Source organism: Hippopotamus amphibius, chromosome 3, assembly GCF_030028045.1.
Source record: "Hippopotamus amphibius kiboko isolate mHipAmp2 chromosome 3, mHipAmp2.hap2, whole genome shotgun sequence".
Taxonomy (NCBI): Eukaryota; Metazoa; Chordata; class Mammalia; order Artiodactyla; family Hippopotamidae; genus Hippopotamus; species Hippopotamus amphibius.
Window position 1 is genome coordinate 147,854,738 of NC_080188.1, and position 20,994 is coordinate 147,875,731.

At 38.5% G+C, this 20,994-nt stretch overlaps 1 protein-coding gene and 1 non-coding gene across 7 annotated transcripts in view; both read right to left on the reverse strand.

Annotated features, from left to right (window-relative positions):
* Positions 1-20,994, reverse strand: part of EFCAB2 (EF-hand calcium binding domain 2) — a 117,736-nt gene that overhangs the window by 36,461 nt on the left and 60,281 nt on the right. For 2 of the 6 annotated variants that reach the window (XM_057729662.1, XM_057729661.1), the window contains exon 3: positions 6,843-6,920. The exons of 3 other annotated variants lie outside the window; for them this stretch is intronic. In XM_057729662.1, the coding sequence (XP_057585645.1) occupies positions 6,843-6,920 (78 nt within the window). Of the gene's footprint in view, positions 1-4,152; positions 4,294-6,842; positions 6,921-20,994 lie in introns of those variants that run through there. One more of the 6 variants, XM_057729663.1, reaches the window with a different exon arrangement.
* On the reverse strand, positions 4,800-4,905 carry LOC130850581 (U6 spliceosomal RNA). The gene has a single exon (XR_009052948.1). It is a non-coding gene; the product is annotated as a U6 spliceosomal RNA (small nuclear RNA).

The following is a 20,994-nucleotide window of genomic DNA, read 5'->3' on the forward strand; positions in this document are numbered from 1 at the left end:
ACAGCACTCACTCTGTGCCAGGCACACTCTAGCACAGTGCACGCATCAACTCAGTTAATCCTGCTCATGACCCCGTGAGGTGGCACGACTATTATCTCCATTTTACAGATGAAGAGATTAAATCCCAAAGGCATTAAAGAATCTGCCTGAGGTCACATACAGCCAATATGTTAAAGCAATGAGTTCCTCGGGACCAGGGAAATCTCGAGAGCTGTGGAGAAGTCTAACAAGAGGAGAATGGGGGTGAGAACAGAAACAAAATCTCTCCTGATATGAGAAAAGTAGATTCATTAGCTTTCTGGCTTGGGAATGGACATCTCCTCTAAGACTTCTAGAAAGAACAGACTTCGCATCTCACTCATGTCCCTTATACCATGATCATGATCTGTATGGATGTGAGAAAAAATATCCCCTTACAATAGCTCTGTGTGGTAGGTACTGTTATTTTACAAATGAGGAAAACTGAACCACAGAGACGTCAGGTAATTTTCCCAAGATCATAGTAAATAGTGGAAATGGGATTCAGACACACACAAGCTAGAATCTATACTCTTAACCACTGCACACTGCTGCCTCTCATAAATCTCAACTGAGCATTTAATTAGACTTGAAGGAGAACTTCTTGACTATAACAAGGTGCCTCTAAAGAAAGCTGTGGATATGCCACCCCGTGGAGCCTTGAAGATAGATCCAGGGGTCACAAACTGATGACCCAAGGAACAAATGTGGCCCTCAGATAAGGTTTTGCTTAGCATAGCATTGATTTGCTTCTTTGTTTAGAGGGGACATACTTAAATATCATGAGAACTGTCCTACACCTCTGATTCACACACTTATAATTACAGGCCTGGTCCATGCAGGAATCTGTGTTTATCATTCCTGGAAAATATCAATTTTGTACTGTTTAGGAATTTACCTGCAAGAAGCAGGAGAAGGAGCCAAACGGCTTCTTAAAATTCTCCCCAAGTGCTCTGACTCTAAGATTATTTTTAAAAACACACACACTAAACAAGACTAAAAGGCAACCCTCAGAGTGGGAAAAAATAATTGCCTATGAAACAACGGACAAAGGATTAACCTCCAAAATATACAAGCAGCTCATGAAGCTTCATACCAAAAAAGCAAATAACCCAATCCACAAATGGGCAGAAGACCTAAATAGACATTTCTCCAAAGAAGACATACAGATGGCCAACAAACACATGAAAAGATGCTCCACATCACTAACCATCAGAGAAATGCAAGTCAAAGCCACAATGAGGTATCACCTCACACCAGTCAGAATGGCCATCATCACAAAGTCTGGAAACAACAAATGTTGGAGAGGGTGTGGAGAAAAAGGAACTCTCCTGCACTGTTGGTGGGACTGTAAATTGGTACAGCCACTATGGAAAACAATTTGGAGGTTCCTTAAAAAACTACAAATAGAACTACCATATGATCCAGTAATCCCACTCCTGGGCATATACCCAAAGAAAACCATAATCCCAAAAGAAACTTGTACCATAATGTTTATTGCAGCACTATTTACAATAGCCAGGACATGGAAGCAACCTAAATGCCCATCAACAAATGAATGGATACAGAAGATGTGGCATATATATACAATGGAATATTACTCAGCTATAAAAAGGGATGAGATGGAGCTATATGTAATGAGGTGGATAGAACTACAGTCTGTCATACAGAGTGAAGTAAGTCAGAAAGAGAAGGACAAATATTGTATGCTAACTCACATATACGGAATCTAAAAATGGTACTGTTGGACTCAGTGACCAGAACAAGGATGCAGATACAGAGAATGGACCGGAGAACTCGAGGTATGGGAGGGGGCGGGGGGTGAAGGGGAAACTGAGACGAAGCGAGAGAGTAACACAGACATATATATACTACCAACTGTAAAATAGTCAGTGGGAAGTTGTTGTATAACAAAGGGAGTCCAACTCGAGGATGGGAGATGCCTTTGAGGACTGGGGCGGGGAGGGTGGGGGGGGGTTGGGGGGGGCGTCAAGGAAGGGAGGGAAGAGGGGGATATGTGTATAAAAACGGATGAAAAAAAAAACAAACAAAAAAAAACACACACACAAAAAAACCTGTGGCTTATAAAAGAGAATGTTCTTGTTCTCAGAGGATACACACTGGAGTATTTAAGGGGAAAAGTCCCAATGCCTACAACTTACTCTCAGAGAGTCCAGCAAAATGAAAACAATAATAAAATGCATAAATACATACACATAAATATATGCATGTATACACATTAATATGTGTATACCTATACTTATATGTACATATATATGGAGAGAGCACACACAATCAAAAGCAAGTGTGGCAAAATGTTAACAATTAGTGAATCTAAAAAAAGAAAAAGAATTGGTGAATCTAAGTGAAAGTACAGAAGAGTTCAGTGTACCATTTACTATTTACCCATAAGTCTGAACTTTTTTAAACTTCATTTCATTCTCATAATAAAAACCAAAGTAGTAAGAAAAGATAACAGAAATTCTGCCTTGTATAAACTATTCATAAAACAATTTGCTCTTTCATGTTATACTATTTTTAGCATTTTAGCTTGGAAAGTTGATATATTAAGGATGTCTCAGCCCTCAGTTTCACAATAAAATATATTAGGTACAACATTTTTCTTCAGTATTTTAGAATTTAATATTGAAAACTTAGCAAGATGATACATCTAAAATATTCTGTTTCATGAAGTACAAGTAGTGATGAGGCTGGATACCAGTCTACCATTCTTGCAAGTAAAAGAAAAGCATATGGAAAGGATGGCACCCTTTTCATCCCTCGACCAAACAGTGACAAGGCAGCACTGGGAACTGTTCCTGCTGCTGCAGGAAAAGGGCTGGTTTTTGTGAGTGACTAACAAGCACTGGGCTCAGGCTCTCTAAAGACGAACAGCAGGTCCCAGCGGAACTGTCAGATCAGCCTCTGGTCCAGGAGGCACCTTTCTGTGGCAATCGGTTGATTGCACCACCCAGTTAAGGCCACAGAGAGGGTGACTGAGAAGAAAATAATGCTAAGGCAAGGGAGGTGGAGAAGGGAGGTGATGTTTAAATACTCATAGCCCCTTCCTCTCACGTGTGCTCTTCCTTCATATGATAGCAGGTGAGGTGAACATATTTCAAGAGGCCTCCCAAGTTCCTAAACAGAGTCCCCGAAAGGAGAGTAAAGGGAAATGACAGCAGAAGCAAAGGTGACTCGGAGCTTCCCTTGTTCTCGCATGTCCTGAAATACAAGGCCAGAAGCACCGAAGACCAAATGACCCCCTCACCTGCTCTCACATTATCATCCTAGTGCTGAGAACACGGGACGCAGCAGAAGGGGTCAGGTGGGCTCTGAAGAACTCCAGATGCATCTGGGTGGGGCTGAGACCCTGGCCATTCTGAGGGAAACCATATTGTGAACATTCAGCCCCATGTGTTGTAAGGCTCCCAAAGGTGAGCAAAGAAAAAAAGAGAAACGCAAGAAAGAACAGAGGCCAGAAAAAGACCAGGCCATTAATTTTTTAGGAAGATACAGAGGTCTGGAAAGGAAAAGATCTAAAAAGGAAAACATAAGAAAACACTGAAAGAGGTGAAAACATAGTTTTAGGAGACAAGGAATAGATATGTCAAAGCTTAATGATGAAAATAAAAGAAAGAAGTCCATAAATAAGAGGAAACAAGATATTAGACAAGAACAAGTATCATATATTAAAGCACGTATGCAGAATATAGGAAAATGGTATAAATCAACTGGTTTGCAAGGCAGAAATGGAGACAGAGATGTAGAGAACAAACATATGGACACCAAGGGGGGAAAGCAGGAGGTGGTGGGGGGGCGGTTGGGGACGGATGAATTGGGAGATTGGGATTGCCATATATACATTACTAATAAGAAAAAAAAAATCAAATTGTACACTTTAAATATATGCTGTTGATTGTATGTCAATTATATCTCAATAAAAGTTCTTAAAAAAAGAAAATGAAGTAAAAATATGAAATAAGAAAGTAATTGGTAGAATTTTATATAATATTAAGGCTGATTAATCTATTTAACTTCTACTGAATGAGATTGTGAATCAAGTGAATTGATTGAAAATTATTTTAAACTAATCTTTTAAAACTATTTTAATATTATTAAAATTATTAAAGTTACCTTTTAAGAGAACTATTTAAAAAACAATGATGTCGGGGCTTCCTAGGTGGCGCAGTGGTTAAGAATCCGCCTGCCAATGCAGAGGTCACGCGTTCGATCCCTGCTCCAGGAAGATCCCACATGCCGCGGAGCAACTAAGCCCGTGTGCCACAAAAAAAAAAAAAAAAACAAAACAAATAAAAAAAAAACAATGATGTCAACGTAGTAAAACAAAATTAAAATGGTTTTTAAATTTTAATAATTTCTTTTAAAGTCTTTCTGTCAGGCTTTTGGAAGAGTAGATAGAGACAGAAGGCATAAACAAACGTACTTGTATACAGGAGTGTGAGTCTGGTCAACTGGTCCCTCAGGAGGAAAAGCCCTGATCAGGAGCATTTGCATCTCCATTGTACAAATCTACCCACCACGGCCAGTTTCAAGCTACCAATGTGAAGTCACTCAAGGTGGAGTTGGGAAGAGATGTAAAATAGCACACCATCACATGGTACCCTCACCATACAGGAGACATAAATCATCTCCAGAGCATAAATAAGACTAAAATATATCCAGTAATTAGGAAGTGGTAAGTTTTGAGTATTTGTTACTTTTGTTATTTTTTACACTAGTAATAAAAATGTTTATTTTGCATTTTACGCAGAACAACTTGAAAAAGTATAGAATGCTTCATGAGTCTGTGTGTCACCCTTGTGCAGAAACCACACTAATTTCTCTGCACCATTCCAATTTTATCATAAGTGCTGCCCACATGAGCACATTTGTTTTTAATGTCATTTACTTGTAAGTTTATGTAACTTATTTTTTATATAAATTAGGTTTTAACAGTGGCTTGCAGAATTCCTGAAAACTTACCCAACAGCTCTTGTGAGTTGGTACAAGTCAACGTGATTTCACTCTAGCGCATCGCTGATCCTGTGAGTCCTAATCACTTCATTCAACAGCTCAAGTGACTTTTGCCCTGCCCTCTCTAGACATATGCATCTCCTGAACAACCAGACCACTTAGGACCGACTCAGTGTTCTACCATATACACAAAACAGAAAGCAAACACAATCTATGTAAAATACATATTTTATACATATATATGTATATATATTTTCCCTTTGGAAAAAAATTTTTCTTCCTTTTAAATCAATTTCATGGGAACTTTTAAAAAATAACCAACACCTCAATTTTGGTAGGGCTTTCAGAGAAAATGAAAATCAAGTGTTTCATTTAAAGTCCTTAAAATCTGCAGAGACATTTCTCTTGTCAGAGTGGATTTCTTTTATATTGATAAGAACTACAAACTAACTCTAAAAGCCTTTTTGGTTAAATGCTAAGAATTTGTTTCCACCTGCACAAAGAGTACTACAGAGTAGTATACATGGAGGTGAAATCATTTCACAACAAATGAGTCACAATAAGGTTGTCCAATAACGGCATCATCATTTAATTTATATACGGCAATTGGACCACTTAAAATGTTTGGCCAGGGCAGGCTGGCTCTCCGTAGGCTAGCTTTCGGTGAGTGCAGTATCACGTTCCTGACACAAGGTGGAGCCAGTGGCATTGAGCTAGGTTGTGAGTCTTCGGTTTAAGGGCAGTCTAAGGTCAAAAAGATCACAAAGTGAAGACCTGATTCAGGACAATTCCAATTCTAAGGGATAAAAGAACAGGCAAAATATTGTACCTCTGCTATGAAATAGCTAACAGTAGGCTAAGTATGAGAAAACGTTTAAAGCAATTCAAAAATGTCTAAGAAGGAACAAAGTAGGATTTGAAAATGATTTTTATTTACTTAAATATTTATTGAACACTCCTATATGCCAGGTACAACAGAAAACAAAACGAGGACCCTGACCTTGTGGAAGGCATTTTTTCACAGACTAAGCTTATTGTGGCAAAGCCATGAAATGAAGTTGAAATAATGGCTCACCTCCTTATTTAACAGAGCTAATCTGTTCAAAAAAAGGCCTCAGGAATTCCCTGGCAGTCCAGTGGTTAAGACTCCATGCTTCTACCGCAGGGGGTGTGGGTTTGATCCCTGGTCAGGGAACTAATAAGATCCTGCATGCCATGCACAGCCAAAAAAAAAAAAAAAAAAAAAAGAGGCCTCTTTCTCCAAAGTTCCCTATAATCAAGTGAGAATCATTTTTCCACTGCTAAAATATGCTTTCTGAAAACGTTCTATTATTTCTTTATATTTTCCTATGTGCTAGAGTTCGCAGCCTCCAAATAAGGAACACTGGATCTCCTGTGTATTCACAGAAGAAAAGGCTCTGTAAAGTATTGGACATTATATAGAGAGATACAATAAGTAAATAACTCAATGACATCTTTACTTTTACATCTGCTATGGCTTAGGTACTTCCCTAAGCACTGTGGTTACTGTCATGGATTAGATAGACTAAGTCCCTGCTCTAACCATGGAACTCACAATCAGGTAGGAGAAAGTACACACACACACACACAAGTATGAGATAATTTTACGCAGTGATAAATACTATGAGGAAACCACCAGCACCAGCACCAGTGGCAGCAGCATCACTGTGTTAGTTTACCAGAGCCGCCATAACAAAACACCACAGACTGGGTGGCTTAAGCAACAGAAATTCATTTTCTTACAGTTTTGGAGGTTAGAAGTCCCAGATCAAGGTGCTGGCAGGTTTAGTTTCCTCTGAGGCCTCTCTCCTTGGCATGCACATACCTACCCCCTTGCTGTGTCGTCACATGGTCTTTCCTCCGTGTGCCTGCATCTCTGGTATCTCTGTGTGTCCGAATTTCTTCTTCTTGTAAGGCCACAAATCAGATTAAATTAGGGCCTGCCCTAATGCACTCATTTTAACTTAATCACCTCTTTAAAGACCTTATCTCCAAATAAGATTATATTCTGAGGTGCTGGGCAATGGAGACATAAGTTCACAATTCAGCCCATAACGATAATAATTATTATTATACTCCTACTCCCACCATCCTTCTCTGACCATCATTCTTGCCTGAATCGCTGCCACAGCCCTCAGGTAGTCACTCTGCTTCGGCTCTTACAAACCACCTCCACTCATTCTCCTCACCAGAGCCAGAACAATCTTTTAAAAATGAAAATCATAGCATGTAATTTCCTCTGCTTAAGACACTCCAGTGGCTCCCCCAATGCACTGATAATCTAAACTCCTTTTCATGGCCTATAAGGCTCTACGTAATTTGGCCCCTACTGACCTTTCTGCCTTGATCTTATACCACTCTCCTCGTAGCTACACTGTCCTTTTCGCTTTTCTCCAACACACAAACCCCTTCCCTTCATAGGGCCTTCATGTCTGCTCTCCCCCAGTTCATCTCATGGCTGGCTCCTAATCTTAAAGATCTTAACTCAAAAATTACCTCCAGAAAAACTCTCCCTGACCAGAATGTTTAAACTGTTCCATCCCACCTAACCCCCCTCCTTCTCTAATACCTCATCCTATTTTCTTTTCTTTATAGCACATTTTATTACCTCATCCTGTTTTACTTACTTTATAGCACTTATTACTATGTGAAATTGTATGTTTATCTGTTTGCTTGTATACTGTCTCTTCTTTCTAAAATACAAGTTCCATAAGGACAGAAGCCTTTCACTGCTATATTTCAACACTCAAAAGGAGCTCACACCTAACAGGGACTCAGTAAATACTTTTCTATACATTAACTCATTTAATTCTCACATCAATCCATGTTATAATCCCAACTAAAAATAAGAAAACTGGGGACTTCCCTGATGATCCAGTGGCTGAGTCCATGCTCCCAATTCAGGGGGCCCCAGTTTGATCCCTGGTCAGGGAACTAGATCCCACATGCCACAACTAAGAGTTCAACTAAAGATCCTGCGTGCCACAATGAAGATCCCTCGTGCCACCACTAAAGATTCCACATGCTGCAATTAAGACCTGGCACAGCCAAATAAATAAATAAATAAAATATTTTTAAAAAAATAAAAATAAGGAAACTGGAACTCAGAGAAGCCATTTGACCTACACTCTAGGAACATAACTAGCATGGAGCACAACTGGAAGCTGGTCCCCATTCTCTGACTCCTGAGATTCTGTCTCTCAGCACTCTTTGTAATAACATCTTCTCAGAACAAATCATGGTGGTTAGTGTAATTTGGGATGAAAAGTAGTACAGAGAAAAGGATTCAGATGCAGATCAGAATCACTATGCCCTTTGCATTTTTCTCATGGATGTTTTGGTTATAACAAGAGTTTAATAAAAGCTTACTAAATTAATTGACTAAAACATTTTTCATTGTTGCAAAAGGACTAAATAATTCCAAATTAAACATTGCCAAATGGCTGCTCACTACCCAAACAAAGCAAACAAATAAAAAGCTCACTGTCCTGTAGTTTCCTGTTTAAGAAATAATACTGAAACACCATTTGGCAAACACTACAGTAATCACTGTTAAGGAAAAGATCAACCACTGGATGCTAAAATTAGTGGGCAAATATTGAGGAGAAATAGAATGTTTGCCTGGTCTTAAAATATCTCCCCAAGATATTTACTAATTACAAACGGAAAAATAACAACCTTATACTGGGGAAACCTGGCAGACACTACCTGAGCCAAGACAGCAAGGTTAACATCAGCACTGAGACAGATCAACATCAAGTACCCCTGCCATGGTGCCCTGAGAAAAACACAAAATCACTTCTTTGGTATTCTTGCCAAAAATACATTACCTCAATCTACTCAGGAGAAAACACCTGACATACCCAAACTGAGGGACATTCTACAAAATCACTGAGCAGGACTTTTCACAAGTATCAAGGTCATGAGAGACAGAAAGATTGCGGAACTGTCACAAAATGGAGGACCTAAAGAGAAACAATAACTAAATGCAACATAGGACTCTGCATTGGATTCTGGAAGAGAGAAGGGAGATTAGGGGAAAAGCTGGTACAAGTCAGTAAGATCAATAGGTTAATTCATAGTTTTGAACAAATGTCAATTTCTTGATTTTGATAACTGTACTACGGTTATATAAGACGTGACCATTAGGAGAAGCTGGTTGAAGGATACACAGGAATACTCTGTACTATTTTTGCATTTCTGTAACTCTAAAATTAATTTCAAAATAAAATGTTTTTAAAAGCATCAAGGACTTCCCTGGTGGTACAGTGGTTAAGAATCCGCTTGCCAAATAGAGACACAGATGTAGAGAACAAACATATGGATACCAAGTGGAGAAATCTGACGGGGGCGGGGTTGGAGGAGGTTGGGGTGGGATGAATTGGGAGATTGGGATTGCCATATATACAGTACTAATAAGAAAAAAAAAATCAAATTGTACACTTTAAATATATGCAGTTTATTGTATGTCTATTGTATATCAATAAAATTTCTAAAAAAAAAAAGAATCCTCCTGCCAGTGCAGGGGACGTGGGTTCGATCCCTGGTCCGTGAAGATCCCACATGCCATGGAGCAACTAAGCCCGTGCGCCACAACTACTGAGCCTGCACTCTAGAGACCGTGAGCCACAACTACTGAGCCCATGTGCCACAACTACTGAAGCCCCTGCACCCTAGGGCCCATGTGCCATAACTACTGAGCCTGTGCACCTAGAGCCTGTGCTCCACAACAAGAGAAGCCACCGCAAAGAGAAGCCTGCGTACAGCAACAAAGAGTAGCCCCCGCTCACCACAACTAGAGAAAGCCTATGTGCAGCAATGAAGACCCAACGCACCCCCCAATCAATCAATCAATAAAAACATCAAAAACATTAAATTTTAAAATAATGGCATACTAAATTCCTTTTTTCTCTATGGGCAAAGAATGGAGATTTCTGGTTAATCAGATATTGTAAAAGAGTTACCATTTCTACATATTAGGGATATTGGCCATTTACAATATAACATTTTCTCAAGTTATCTCTTGATTTTTAATTTTTTTTACCTTGAAAAACACTTTTATGTGGCTGAATGGGTCAATCTTTTTACTTCTGGATTTTGAGTCATTTTCTCTACTCCCAGTTCATAAAGGAATTCACCCATGTATTTTTCTTTAATACTTATAAGATTTTATGTTTTACACAGATTTTTGTCACATATAGACTTTATCTTGGTATAAAACCTGAAGTACAGATCTAATTTTATATTTTTTTCAAATGGCTATCTAGTTGTTAAGTCTATCTTTTCCCCACTTACTTGAGATGTCACCTATATCATGCATTACCTTTCCATTGGCACTTGGGACTATTTCTGAATTTTCTGTTCTATTTCATTGGTCTGTTATGCCATACTCTTTTACTTGTAAAGGATTTGTAATATGTTTAATATCAAATAAAGCTAAAGTTACCTCCTTGCTCTCCTTTAACAGCGTTTTCTTGGCCATTCTGCACATTTATTTTTTCATATGAACATTAAATTCACTTGTCTAGCTCCAGAAAAGATTTGTTAGTATTAACTGTGTTTAAGTTTATAAGTTGATTTGGGATTACTTGACATCTTTATGATTTCAAGTATTCCTATCCAAAAACAGCATACATCCTTCCATTTGTTCAAGTCTATTTTTACATAATTTTCAGGTTTTCCTAATGTAGCATTGCATTTTTTTGTTATGTCTATAAATTTTAACATTTTGTTGCTATTGTAAATGGGTCTTACCTTTCATTATATCACCTAACTGTTCATCATTTGTATAATTGAAAGCTTTTGATTTCTGTATATTAATTTCATTTCTACAACTTCATTAAACTTTCTTTTTCTTTGCAGTATTTTTCCATTGATTTTTTTCGGTTTTCTAGATATTTCATGATTTCATACCTGCAAATAGAGACAGTTCTCTTTCTTCTACGTTTTCTACATTCTATCATTTCGTGTCCAATAGTTATGCCTCCGTTATTACTTGTCTAAATGCTGACTGAAGTCCTAAGTAATACTAAATAATAATGGTGAATATGGATATTCTTATTTTATTCCTGACTTTAATGGAAATGCCGATTGTGCGTCCTCATTAAGAAACTGGATTTTAGGCTGAGATAGACATATTTCATGTTACGGAATTATTTCCTCAAAATCTACTTCACTGAGTGTGATGGCTAATTTTATGTGTCACCTTGATTGGGCTTAAGGGATGCCCAGTTGGCTGGTAAAACATTATTTCTGAGTGCATCTGTGAGGGTGTCTCCAGAATCTAGCATTTGAATCAGTAGACCCAGTAAAGAAGATCGCCCTCCCAACTTGACTGGGCATCATTAAATCTGTTGGGATCCTGCATACAACAAAAAAAGGAGAAGAAGGGCAAATTTGTTCTCTTTGCTTGAGCTGAGTCATGCATCTTCTCCTGTCCTTGGACAACCATGCTCCTGGTTCTCAGGCCTTCAGGCTCAGAATGAATTACACCACTGGCTTGCTTGCAGATGGCAGATCGTGGAACCTCTTGGCCTACATAATAACATGAGCCAAATCCTATAATAAATCCCCTCCTCTCTCTCTCTCTGTATGTTAAAGATATACATATCTTTAAAATTATGAATGTGTGCTGAATTCTGTCAAATGCCTCTTAAGTATCTATAAATATGATCCTATGCTGTTTCTTCTCAGATCTACTAATATGATGAAATACATTAATACACTTCCCAACATAAACTATTCTTTCATTCCTGATATAAATCCCATTTTGCTTTAATGTGCTATTGCATTTTCTTGCAAGTATTTTATTTATAATTTTTGTATAGATGTTCATAAGTAAGATTGTTCTGTAGGGTTTTTTAATGCAATTTTTATTAAGTTTTTTTTATCAATATTATAGTCACTTCAGAAAAAGAATCTGGAAGGTTTCTTTCTTTTCTTATTTTCCAGAGGAGATTAAGCACCACTGGGACTAAAATTTTTTAGGTTTAATAGAATTCTCCTATGAAACCATCTGGATTGAAGCCTTTTGTGAAAGAGCTCTTAGAAAACTTGCCTACTGATTCTATGGAATTTAGTATGTTTAGATTTTCTATCATTACTGGGATCAGTTTCTTTGTTTTGGTTTGCTTTTCATTTTTGGCAACTGACTTTTTTTAAAGTGTATATTTCAATGGTGTTTAGTATATTCACAATGGTGAGTAGCCATTACCACTACTAACCCTAGGACATTTTCATCACCCCCAAAAGTATCCCCATACCTGTTAGCAGTCACTTCTCATTCCCCTCTCCCCCTACCTCTTTGCAATCATTAACCTACTGTCTGTCTCTATGGATTTGCCTATTATGGACACTTCATATAAGCGTAATACAATACATGGCCTTTCTTGTCTGGCTTCTTTCACTTAGCATAATGTTTTCAAAGTTCCTCCATGCTGTAGCATGTATCAGTACTTCATTTGCTTTTTATGGCTGAAAAACACCCTTTATATGGATACACCACATTTCTTTATCCATTCATCAGTTGATGGACATCTGACTTGTTCCTGCTTTGGGGGTATTATGAATAGTGCTGCTATGAACATTCGTACACAAGTTTTTGTGTGGACATGTTTTTTTTCATTTCTCTTGGGTATATACTTAGGAATGAAATTCCTGGGTCACATGGTAACTCTATGTTTAAATTTTTGAGGAACTACAAAACTGTTTTCTAAAGTAACTACACAATTTTAGATTCCCACCAGGAGAGTATGAGGGTTCTATTTTCTTCACATCCTCACCAACTTTTGTTATTTTACTTTTTAAAATTATCCTAGTAGATCTGAAGTGGTATTTCATTGTGATTTTGACTTCCATTTCCCTAACAACTAATGATGTTTGCCATATTTTCATGTGTGTATTAGCCATTAAGTGTGTTCTTTGGAGAGATATCTATTCAAATCGTTTACCCACTTTATAAATGCGTTATTTGTATTTTTACTATTGAGATATAAGAGTTCTTATATATTCTGGATGCTGGGCCCTTATCAGACATATAATATGCAAATATTTTCACCCATTCTGTGGCTGTTTGTTGTTTTCTTTATGGTGTCCATTGAGGCTCAGAAGTTTTTAATTTTGATTAAGTCCAACTTACCCATTTTTTTCTCCCTTGGTTGCTTACGCTTTACTTGTCATATTTAAGAAACCACCGCCTAATCCTTGGTCACAAAAATTTACACTTATGTTTTCTTGCAAGAGTTTTATAGTTTTAGCTCTTACATTTATGGTTTTTTCCTCTATTTTAAGTTAATTTGTGTATATGGTACACTGCAGGGGTCCAACTTCATTCATTTGCATGTGGATATCCAGTTGTACCAGCATGATTTGTTGACAAGCCTATACTTTCTTCACTGAATTTTTTTAAAATAAATTTATTTATTTATTTAATTGGCTGTGTTGGGTCTTTTTTGCTGTGTGTGGCCTTTCTTTTAGTTGCAGTGAGTGGGGGCTACTCTTCGTTGTGGTGTGTGGGCTCCTCCTTGCCGTGGTTTCTCTTGTTGCTGAGCATGGGCTCTAGGCGCGTGGGCTTCAGTAGTTGCAGCACATGGGCTCAATAGTTGTGGCTCATGGGCTCTAGAGTGCAGGCTCAGTAGTTGTGGTGCACAGGCTTAGTTGCTCCACGGCCTGTGGGATCTTCCTGGAGTAGGGATCAAACTCATGTCCCCTGCATTGGCAGGCAGATTCTTAACCACTGCGCCACCTAGGAAGCCCCACTTTCTTCACTGAATTGACTTCCCAACTTTATTGAAGATCAATTGACCACAGATGTAAGAGTTTATTTCTAGACTCTCAACTCTATTCCATTGATCTACATGTCTAGCCTTATGCCATATTCCAGTATCACAGAGTCTTGATTACTGTAGCTTTGTAATAAATTTTGAAATCAAGAAGTATGAGATCAAATTTATACTTCTTTTTCAAGATTGTTTTTGGCTATTCTAGGTCCCTTGCAATTCCATATGAATTTTAGGATCACCTTGTCAATTACTGAAGAAAAAAAAAGGCAGCTGGGATTTTGATAGGGATTGTGTCGAACCTGATGATTAATTTGGTGAGTACTGCCATCTTAACAATATTAAGTGTTCCAGTCCAGGTACACAAGACTAGGATAAGCTTTGACAAATTACATTTAACTAGAAAGTTGCTTTTTTCAGCTTTTTGCTTTATAAGCAGATTTTCCAATTTGCTTATAAAGTTGTACAGACCACTCTCTTACAATATTTTAAAATTTCCTCTGTTTTGATGGTTATTCCCCCAAGTCATCTGTGCATTTGTGTTTCTTTAAAAAAAAACTGCCAGTGGTTTATCTTTTTTTCTTTTAGCCTTTTACAAAAAAACAGCTTTTTGTTTTATTAGTTCCTACTATTTCCTTTTTCCAGCCCCATTAATTCTGTTTTTATCTTCTCTAATTCCTCCCTTTGCTTTCTCTCAGTTCACCCTTTTTTCCTACTTTTTGAGTTGAATGTTCTATTCATTTTTTATGCTTTTATTTTTCATGATATAGGCATTTAATGAGTTTTGATTTGGTTATATCGCATAGATTCTGATGTCATTTCCATTTTCACATCTCATTTTCATTACAGTTATTTTCAAGAAGTTTTCAATTTCATTGTCCTAAAATTTCCCCTTTGACCTAAGAACTGTGTATAGACTTTAAAATTTTTCTAGGTTGAGTCCCAAATTTGGGTGTGAATGAGATTTCCCAGGAAAGAGTGTAAAGTAAAAAAGATGGATGGAGATGAAACTCTAGTGAACATTAATAAGCCAAAAAGAGGGAGAGTTGTCCCCAAAAGGAGCTGAGAAGAAGAGTTAAATAGGAGATGTTGGAAAACAAAAGGTGATGTCAAGGAAAACGAGGGACAAGACAATTAGTGACCTCGGGGGACACAGTTAGAAAGGGAATGGGGTTGCAAGATAGAAGTCAAATTACAAACTGCATACTGAAGAAAGAAGAGAGTGAAGGTTATCATTAAAGCAAACTCTTTTCTTATTAAGATTCTTAGCTATGAGGAGAAAGCCAATGATAGAACATTATCTCCGGTGGGGGTTATTGGGCAGAAGTTTTTGTTGTTGTTTTTGTTTGTTTTATATGGGAGACATTTTATATTCTAATAATTTAGAATAATAGTGGAGGCTTTTCATCCATAATTCTTTGTACCCTTCCCCCAACCTAGGCAGCTGGGGAGGGCATTCCAAGTTCACTGCCTCAGGAAGAGGATAACTCAGCAGAATACAGAGACCAAGGTGAATGCCAAAGAAAGCTTAGTTATCAAAAGGCATCATTACCTGTGAGAGTGTGGCTAAGGCACTTACACTATCCATGTCTGCCTCAGTGGAGACATCCTTGTTTCTGCCTGGCTTTAGGCCATGGGCTCAGGAGAGCCACCAGGCTTTGTCAGCTTGGAGAGCTCTCCGTGCCAGCTCTGTGCTACTCCTTGTCTTGCACTCCTAACAATCGGGCCTGTGGGCAGCTCTGTGAGGCCACCACAGACACGGTCATCCAAAAGTTTTCCCAAGCTCTAACTAAGATTCCTTTGAGCAGAGTCTGGGAATCCCTCTTGCTCCATATACCCTTGTGTATACCTGCTACTGCGAGATTTTGTAGCCTTAAAGCCTGTTCTTCAAGTTCCTGGTTCAGGTCTACTCATTTTTCTGTGGTTTTTAGCTCCTCAGGTTTTCAGCTCCCCAAGTGATTCTTTTTTTTTTTTTTTTATAGTTGTGGCACATGGGCTTAGTTGCTCTGTGGCATGTGGAATCTTCCCAGGGCAGGGCTCGAACCCATGTCCCCTGCATTGGTAGGCGGATTCTTTACCACTGTGCCATCTAGGAAGTCCTCCCCAAGCGATTCTAATGTGTGCCCAGCACGAGGAACTACCGCTCTAGTCCACATGCCACCCTGTCCACCATCCCGCGGCTAATTCCCTTCCTAAAAACCCTAGTCTAGTCCTTTCACTTTTCTACATTTATGGATTTATTTTGCCTATATAACCAAATCCAGTCTCCTTAGGGCAGCAAACAATCACTCACTGTCTGGCCCCTGACCCACTTTTACACATTCATTTTCTAATTACTCCTCACAACTAGTTACATGCCTTCTGCTAACATTACTAATGCTGTATATAGACAATATTGTACACATTACAGAACCCAAATATTAAATACATGTGTCTTTAGTAAATTTCTAACTTAGGAGAGACAAGAATATAAGCTTTCATATAAAAATATAAACATTCTTAGAGTTAAGTTAGCAAAGGAAAGCCTAAAATGAGCTCTCAGAGGAAGGTTAGAAACTATTACAAAATGTATAAATAGTTTTCAGGAAAAAAGTAGACATCTGAATGTCACTTCTAGGTAATTCGAAAACTAAAACAGAAGAAGGCAATGGGTTAGGAGCTGGTGTGGCTACCATGCCTTTAAATTAACCAAGAGCTGACTTGAATTACAGTGCTTACAGCCTGGCTTCTGGCCTGGTTTCATTAGTGCATAATACAGTGGCACCTTTAAACACTTGTTTCTGAATCCTTCAAAGACAAAAATAATGAATTCCCATGCTCCTTGGGACCCTGCTACTATAACCAAATCTTCTCCCTTTCATAGCCACCTGAATAGAACCCATACCTGTCCAGTCTTCCTCACCTCCCCCCAGGGAAAGAGGAGATTTAAACACCTTGCCTTATTATCTCTGTAGATGAAATGGATGCACTTTCTGTCCTTCACTCTATCTAGAATATACAGAACACTGAATTCCACTGCTGCAATTCACTACGGTTTAGACAAAGTTACTTGCTCTGTGTACAGGGTGGAACCACTAGACACCCCTACTGCCCTCTAACTAAATTTGGGGCAATTTCAAACGTGTATCTGATATCCATAGCTTGTGATTTGTGGAAGAAATCTTAAAGGGAGACATTCTTCATGTCATGCTTGACTGGCGTAGCAAAACAATGATGGCTCTTCTTCTCTACCCTAGCAGCCCCCTCTGAAGGGGCCACCCTATCATACAACTTCATTCAGCCTAGCACACAGCTTAGTAAAATATCTAGGGGCCCCACACCCTTCCTTCCCTTCCTTGAGTTACTGTGAAGAAAATTCAATAATGACAATCTGTGAGGATAATGGTCCTGTTATCACAAACACCAACCTCCAGTGGCATAATTGTCACAGAAGTGGCTTATATTAAATTCAAAGTGAGTTTTCCCGCTCAATAGGTGGTTTTCCTCCAAAAAATCATTCAGGGACCCAGGTGCTTCCATCTTGTGGTTCTGTCATTTTCAGTACATGACTTTCAACATCACTCTGCTTGCCTGCATCAGCCAGAAGGGAAAAAGCCTGAAGGATCACACGTGGAGGTTTTCATGGATCAGGCCTAGAAGTGGCATACATCTTTTCCACCTACATCCCGCTGGCCAAAACTCAGTCATAATTCCCAGCCTCCCTCTATCTGCAAGAGATTCTAGGAATTATAGTTTATTCCGTGCTCAGGGAGAGAGGACACAGAATTAGACCATCCAATCACTAGCACTACCAGGGAAAGGGGGTATTAAGAAACTAGTGAGTTTATCACAGAGTTCCAAGTGGCCTAGAAATTGGGTTGGAATGGCCTAATATTAGGCTTATACAGCCTCATCAGGAGGTTGTCACTGGGGGTAACTGCACCAGACAGGCAGTAAGGCACCTGACAGATCCACAGTCTTCCTGAGAGTTTCTTAATGAATAGATTGTTGCGCTTTGTGCCACTTGCCCTGCCTCCCCAGGCACAGCTGCTTTAACTAGAGATGGCCACTTCACCAAAAAATCATCTCTCTCTCCACAGGCCTGCAAAAGAGAGGCCTATGAAGTTGCCTACTGTAAGAACTCTGCTCAACAAAAGCATTCTCTACTCAATACTGACAAATAGCCAAAGCAGACTTTTCTCTCTTCTTCCTTGGGAGTTTTAAAGGAAGAAAAACAGAGAGAAATACAGATGAAAGACAGACGGAAGAGGAATGACAGAGAGAGAGAAAACAGCAGAATTGGAAGGCATCAGAAGCCATAAGTAAGTAGAAGCAAAGGGACAGGAGACACACAGTGGAGGTCAAATTAGTCAGTAGCAAAGTAGGAAGAAGAATCTGGAAGAGAGGGAATAGAAGTATATGAGTAAACAAAGGGGAAAGTTTGGGGGGAGGGATAAGTTCGGAGTTTGGGATTAACATAAGCATACCACTACATATAAAATACATAAACAGGACCCACTGTATAGCACAGGGAACTCTACTCAATATTCTGTAATAACTTATGTGGGAAAAGAATCTGAAAAAGAATAGATACATGTATATGTATAACTGAATCATGTTGCTGAATCACTTTTGCTGGGTTAGCACCTGAAACTAACTCAACATTGTAAATTAACTATACTCCAATATAAAATAGAAATTAAAAAAAAAAGAAGTGTATGAGTCAAACCACCAGACTGTTAGATTACCAGAGTTGAAGTGGAGTCACAGGGTGATTGCTGAGACACTAGAGGGAACATTGCTGTGTTCCCTTAACGGCAACAAATGTCATTTCAGTGCGCTAAGAGGCTTGAATGCCACTGCAGTAAGTTTTTCGCTTATCCCTTATGATTATAAGAAATAATCACTTTTTATATCACTTATTTCCAAATTAATCCTTACAATACACTTGCAATAACTGAGAAAACTTAAAGATTATTTGGTCCCACGCAACTTGAAAGAGTGCAACCAACAGAATGATGAGAGGGAGCTGGATTCCCAAACATGCCTGTGGCTATCTGAGCACACAGTAATGCTTCTTGGGTTTGTGTCCCCTCTAACTTTCAAAGCTAATGAAGATACTGCCATGAACTGTTCTTTGTTATGCATTTGCATCAAGTCTTCCACATTTAACAACGCTGACAGTTTTCAAATGAATCCAGTATTTTATTTCCTATGTTAAAGAGAACAGGTTGAGGCTGCAGGAATCCGAACTAGGAAGCCACAAGGGTACATACCCAGAGGCCACAGGAATTATATGCTCAGAGATCCCAGGAAGTACATTCCCTGAGACCACCAATACTCAGAGAGCCTCTGGCTCCCAGTTTTTGTAGACATGCAGCAAACCCTGCACCTGATCTAGATAATACAATAAGTACAACAGACAGCTAAGTACAATCCAGAGTCAAGCAAAGTTGACCTCCAAAGATACAAAATATAAAAGGGGTCTTCTTTATAAAAGCAGGCAGTTAAGTACCCTGAACAGGATAGCCTGAATCCGAGTGTTATTTTTCTGCTACAATGCCATCATATTAATCAACTTCCATCTATAAAGACTGAGTCACGAGGATGGAAGATGCCTTAGAGGACTGGGGCAGGGAGGGTGGGGGGGAATCGAGGGGGGGGGCGTCAAGGAAGGGAGGGAATATGGGGATATGTGTATAAAAACAGTTGATTGAACCTGGTGTACCCCCCAAAAAAATAAAAAAAATAAAAAAAATAAAAAAAAAAAAAAAAAAAAAAAGAAGACCTCAGATAAATGCAGGAAAAAAAAAAAAAAAAAAGACTGAGTCATGGTTTACTGCGATACCTAGAACCTCACACCCTTTCTGATGCCCTCCAATACACTAAAACCAATACATTTATGCACCCAGCCTAAGATTAACTGGAGAACTACATCCATTCCAGACTTCTGAATGCCTCTGAGAAACCATAAAAATAAACTTCATCACAGGTTTGCCCCCATCCCATGAGAACAGTATCATACTATGAATGTAACCATCTAAGTAAAAAAAGCACGGGGTGGGGGGGGGGGGCGCGGGCGGGGCAAGAAAATATTATAGATGCATTTCCTTGTATATGCATAGCATATTTCTGGAGTGATCCTTAGAAACTAGTATTTTCGTTACTGATACTTCAGAGGGGTTTTGAATGGGTGGTGGAAGGGGCTTACAGTGACTTTTCTCTGTATTTTGTTCTCTTTGCATTTTTAATCATGTGTATATATTATGTATTCAAAAATATTTTTGAAAAACAATTTAATTCCCTTTCCTGATTATTCTCTTTACCTCCCGTAACTGTTTAAGATACACTACTCTCCCTCAAATCTTACTTTCTCCTTTAACATCTTTAACAACTTCTTCTTTCAACCTCACAGAGTGAGTTTCTCTTTGTTCAGACTGCTGTAACAATATACCACAAACTGAGTGCTTATAAACAACATATATTTACTTCTCACAGTTGGAGGCTAGGAAGTTCAAGATCACGGCGCAAGTAGTTTTGGTGTATGGTGAGAATCTGCTTCCTAGTTAGCCATCTTTTTGCTATAACCTCACATAGTGGAAAGGATGAGCTAGTTATCTGGTCTCTTTTATAAGGCACTAATCCCAATCGTGAGGGCTCCACCCTCATGACATAATCAGTTTCCAAAGGCCCCCTCCTGCAAATACTACCACACTGGAGGGTAGGATTTCAACATACGAGACTTGGGCGAACACAAACATTCAGACCGTAGCATTTTCTTATTTATCCCCTCCACCATCCTACTGTCAAAATTTAATCATGCAGATTGAGATACCCTATCTCCCAGCAACAATAATAAAAATCTTCTTTAGGAAAAGGTAAAAAATAACTTGGGCTTACAGGATTTATTTTTTGGCATTCTAGGAAAGGGATAAAATCTTTGAACAATTCCACATGAATAATTTTAGCCTTGATGCAATAGTAACATCATACCACAAATAACCCAAATTTCCAAAATTAAGAGATATGTCAAATTATGAAATGCCTTGCAGCCATTAAAAATAATAATATAAATTTATAAAATGTCATTTAAGTACAAAGTATTTAAGTATAAGCAAATGTTTTAAAGATGAAAGATCTCTTGGGATTAACATATATACACCTCTCTATATAAAATAATCAGCAAGGACCTACTGTATAGCACAGGGAATTCTACTCAATACTC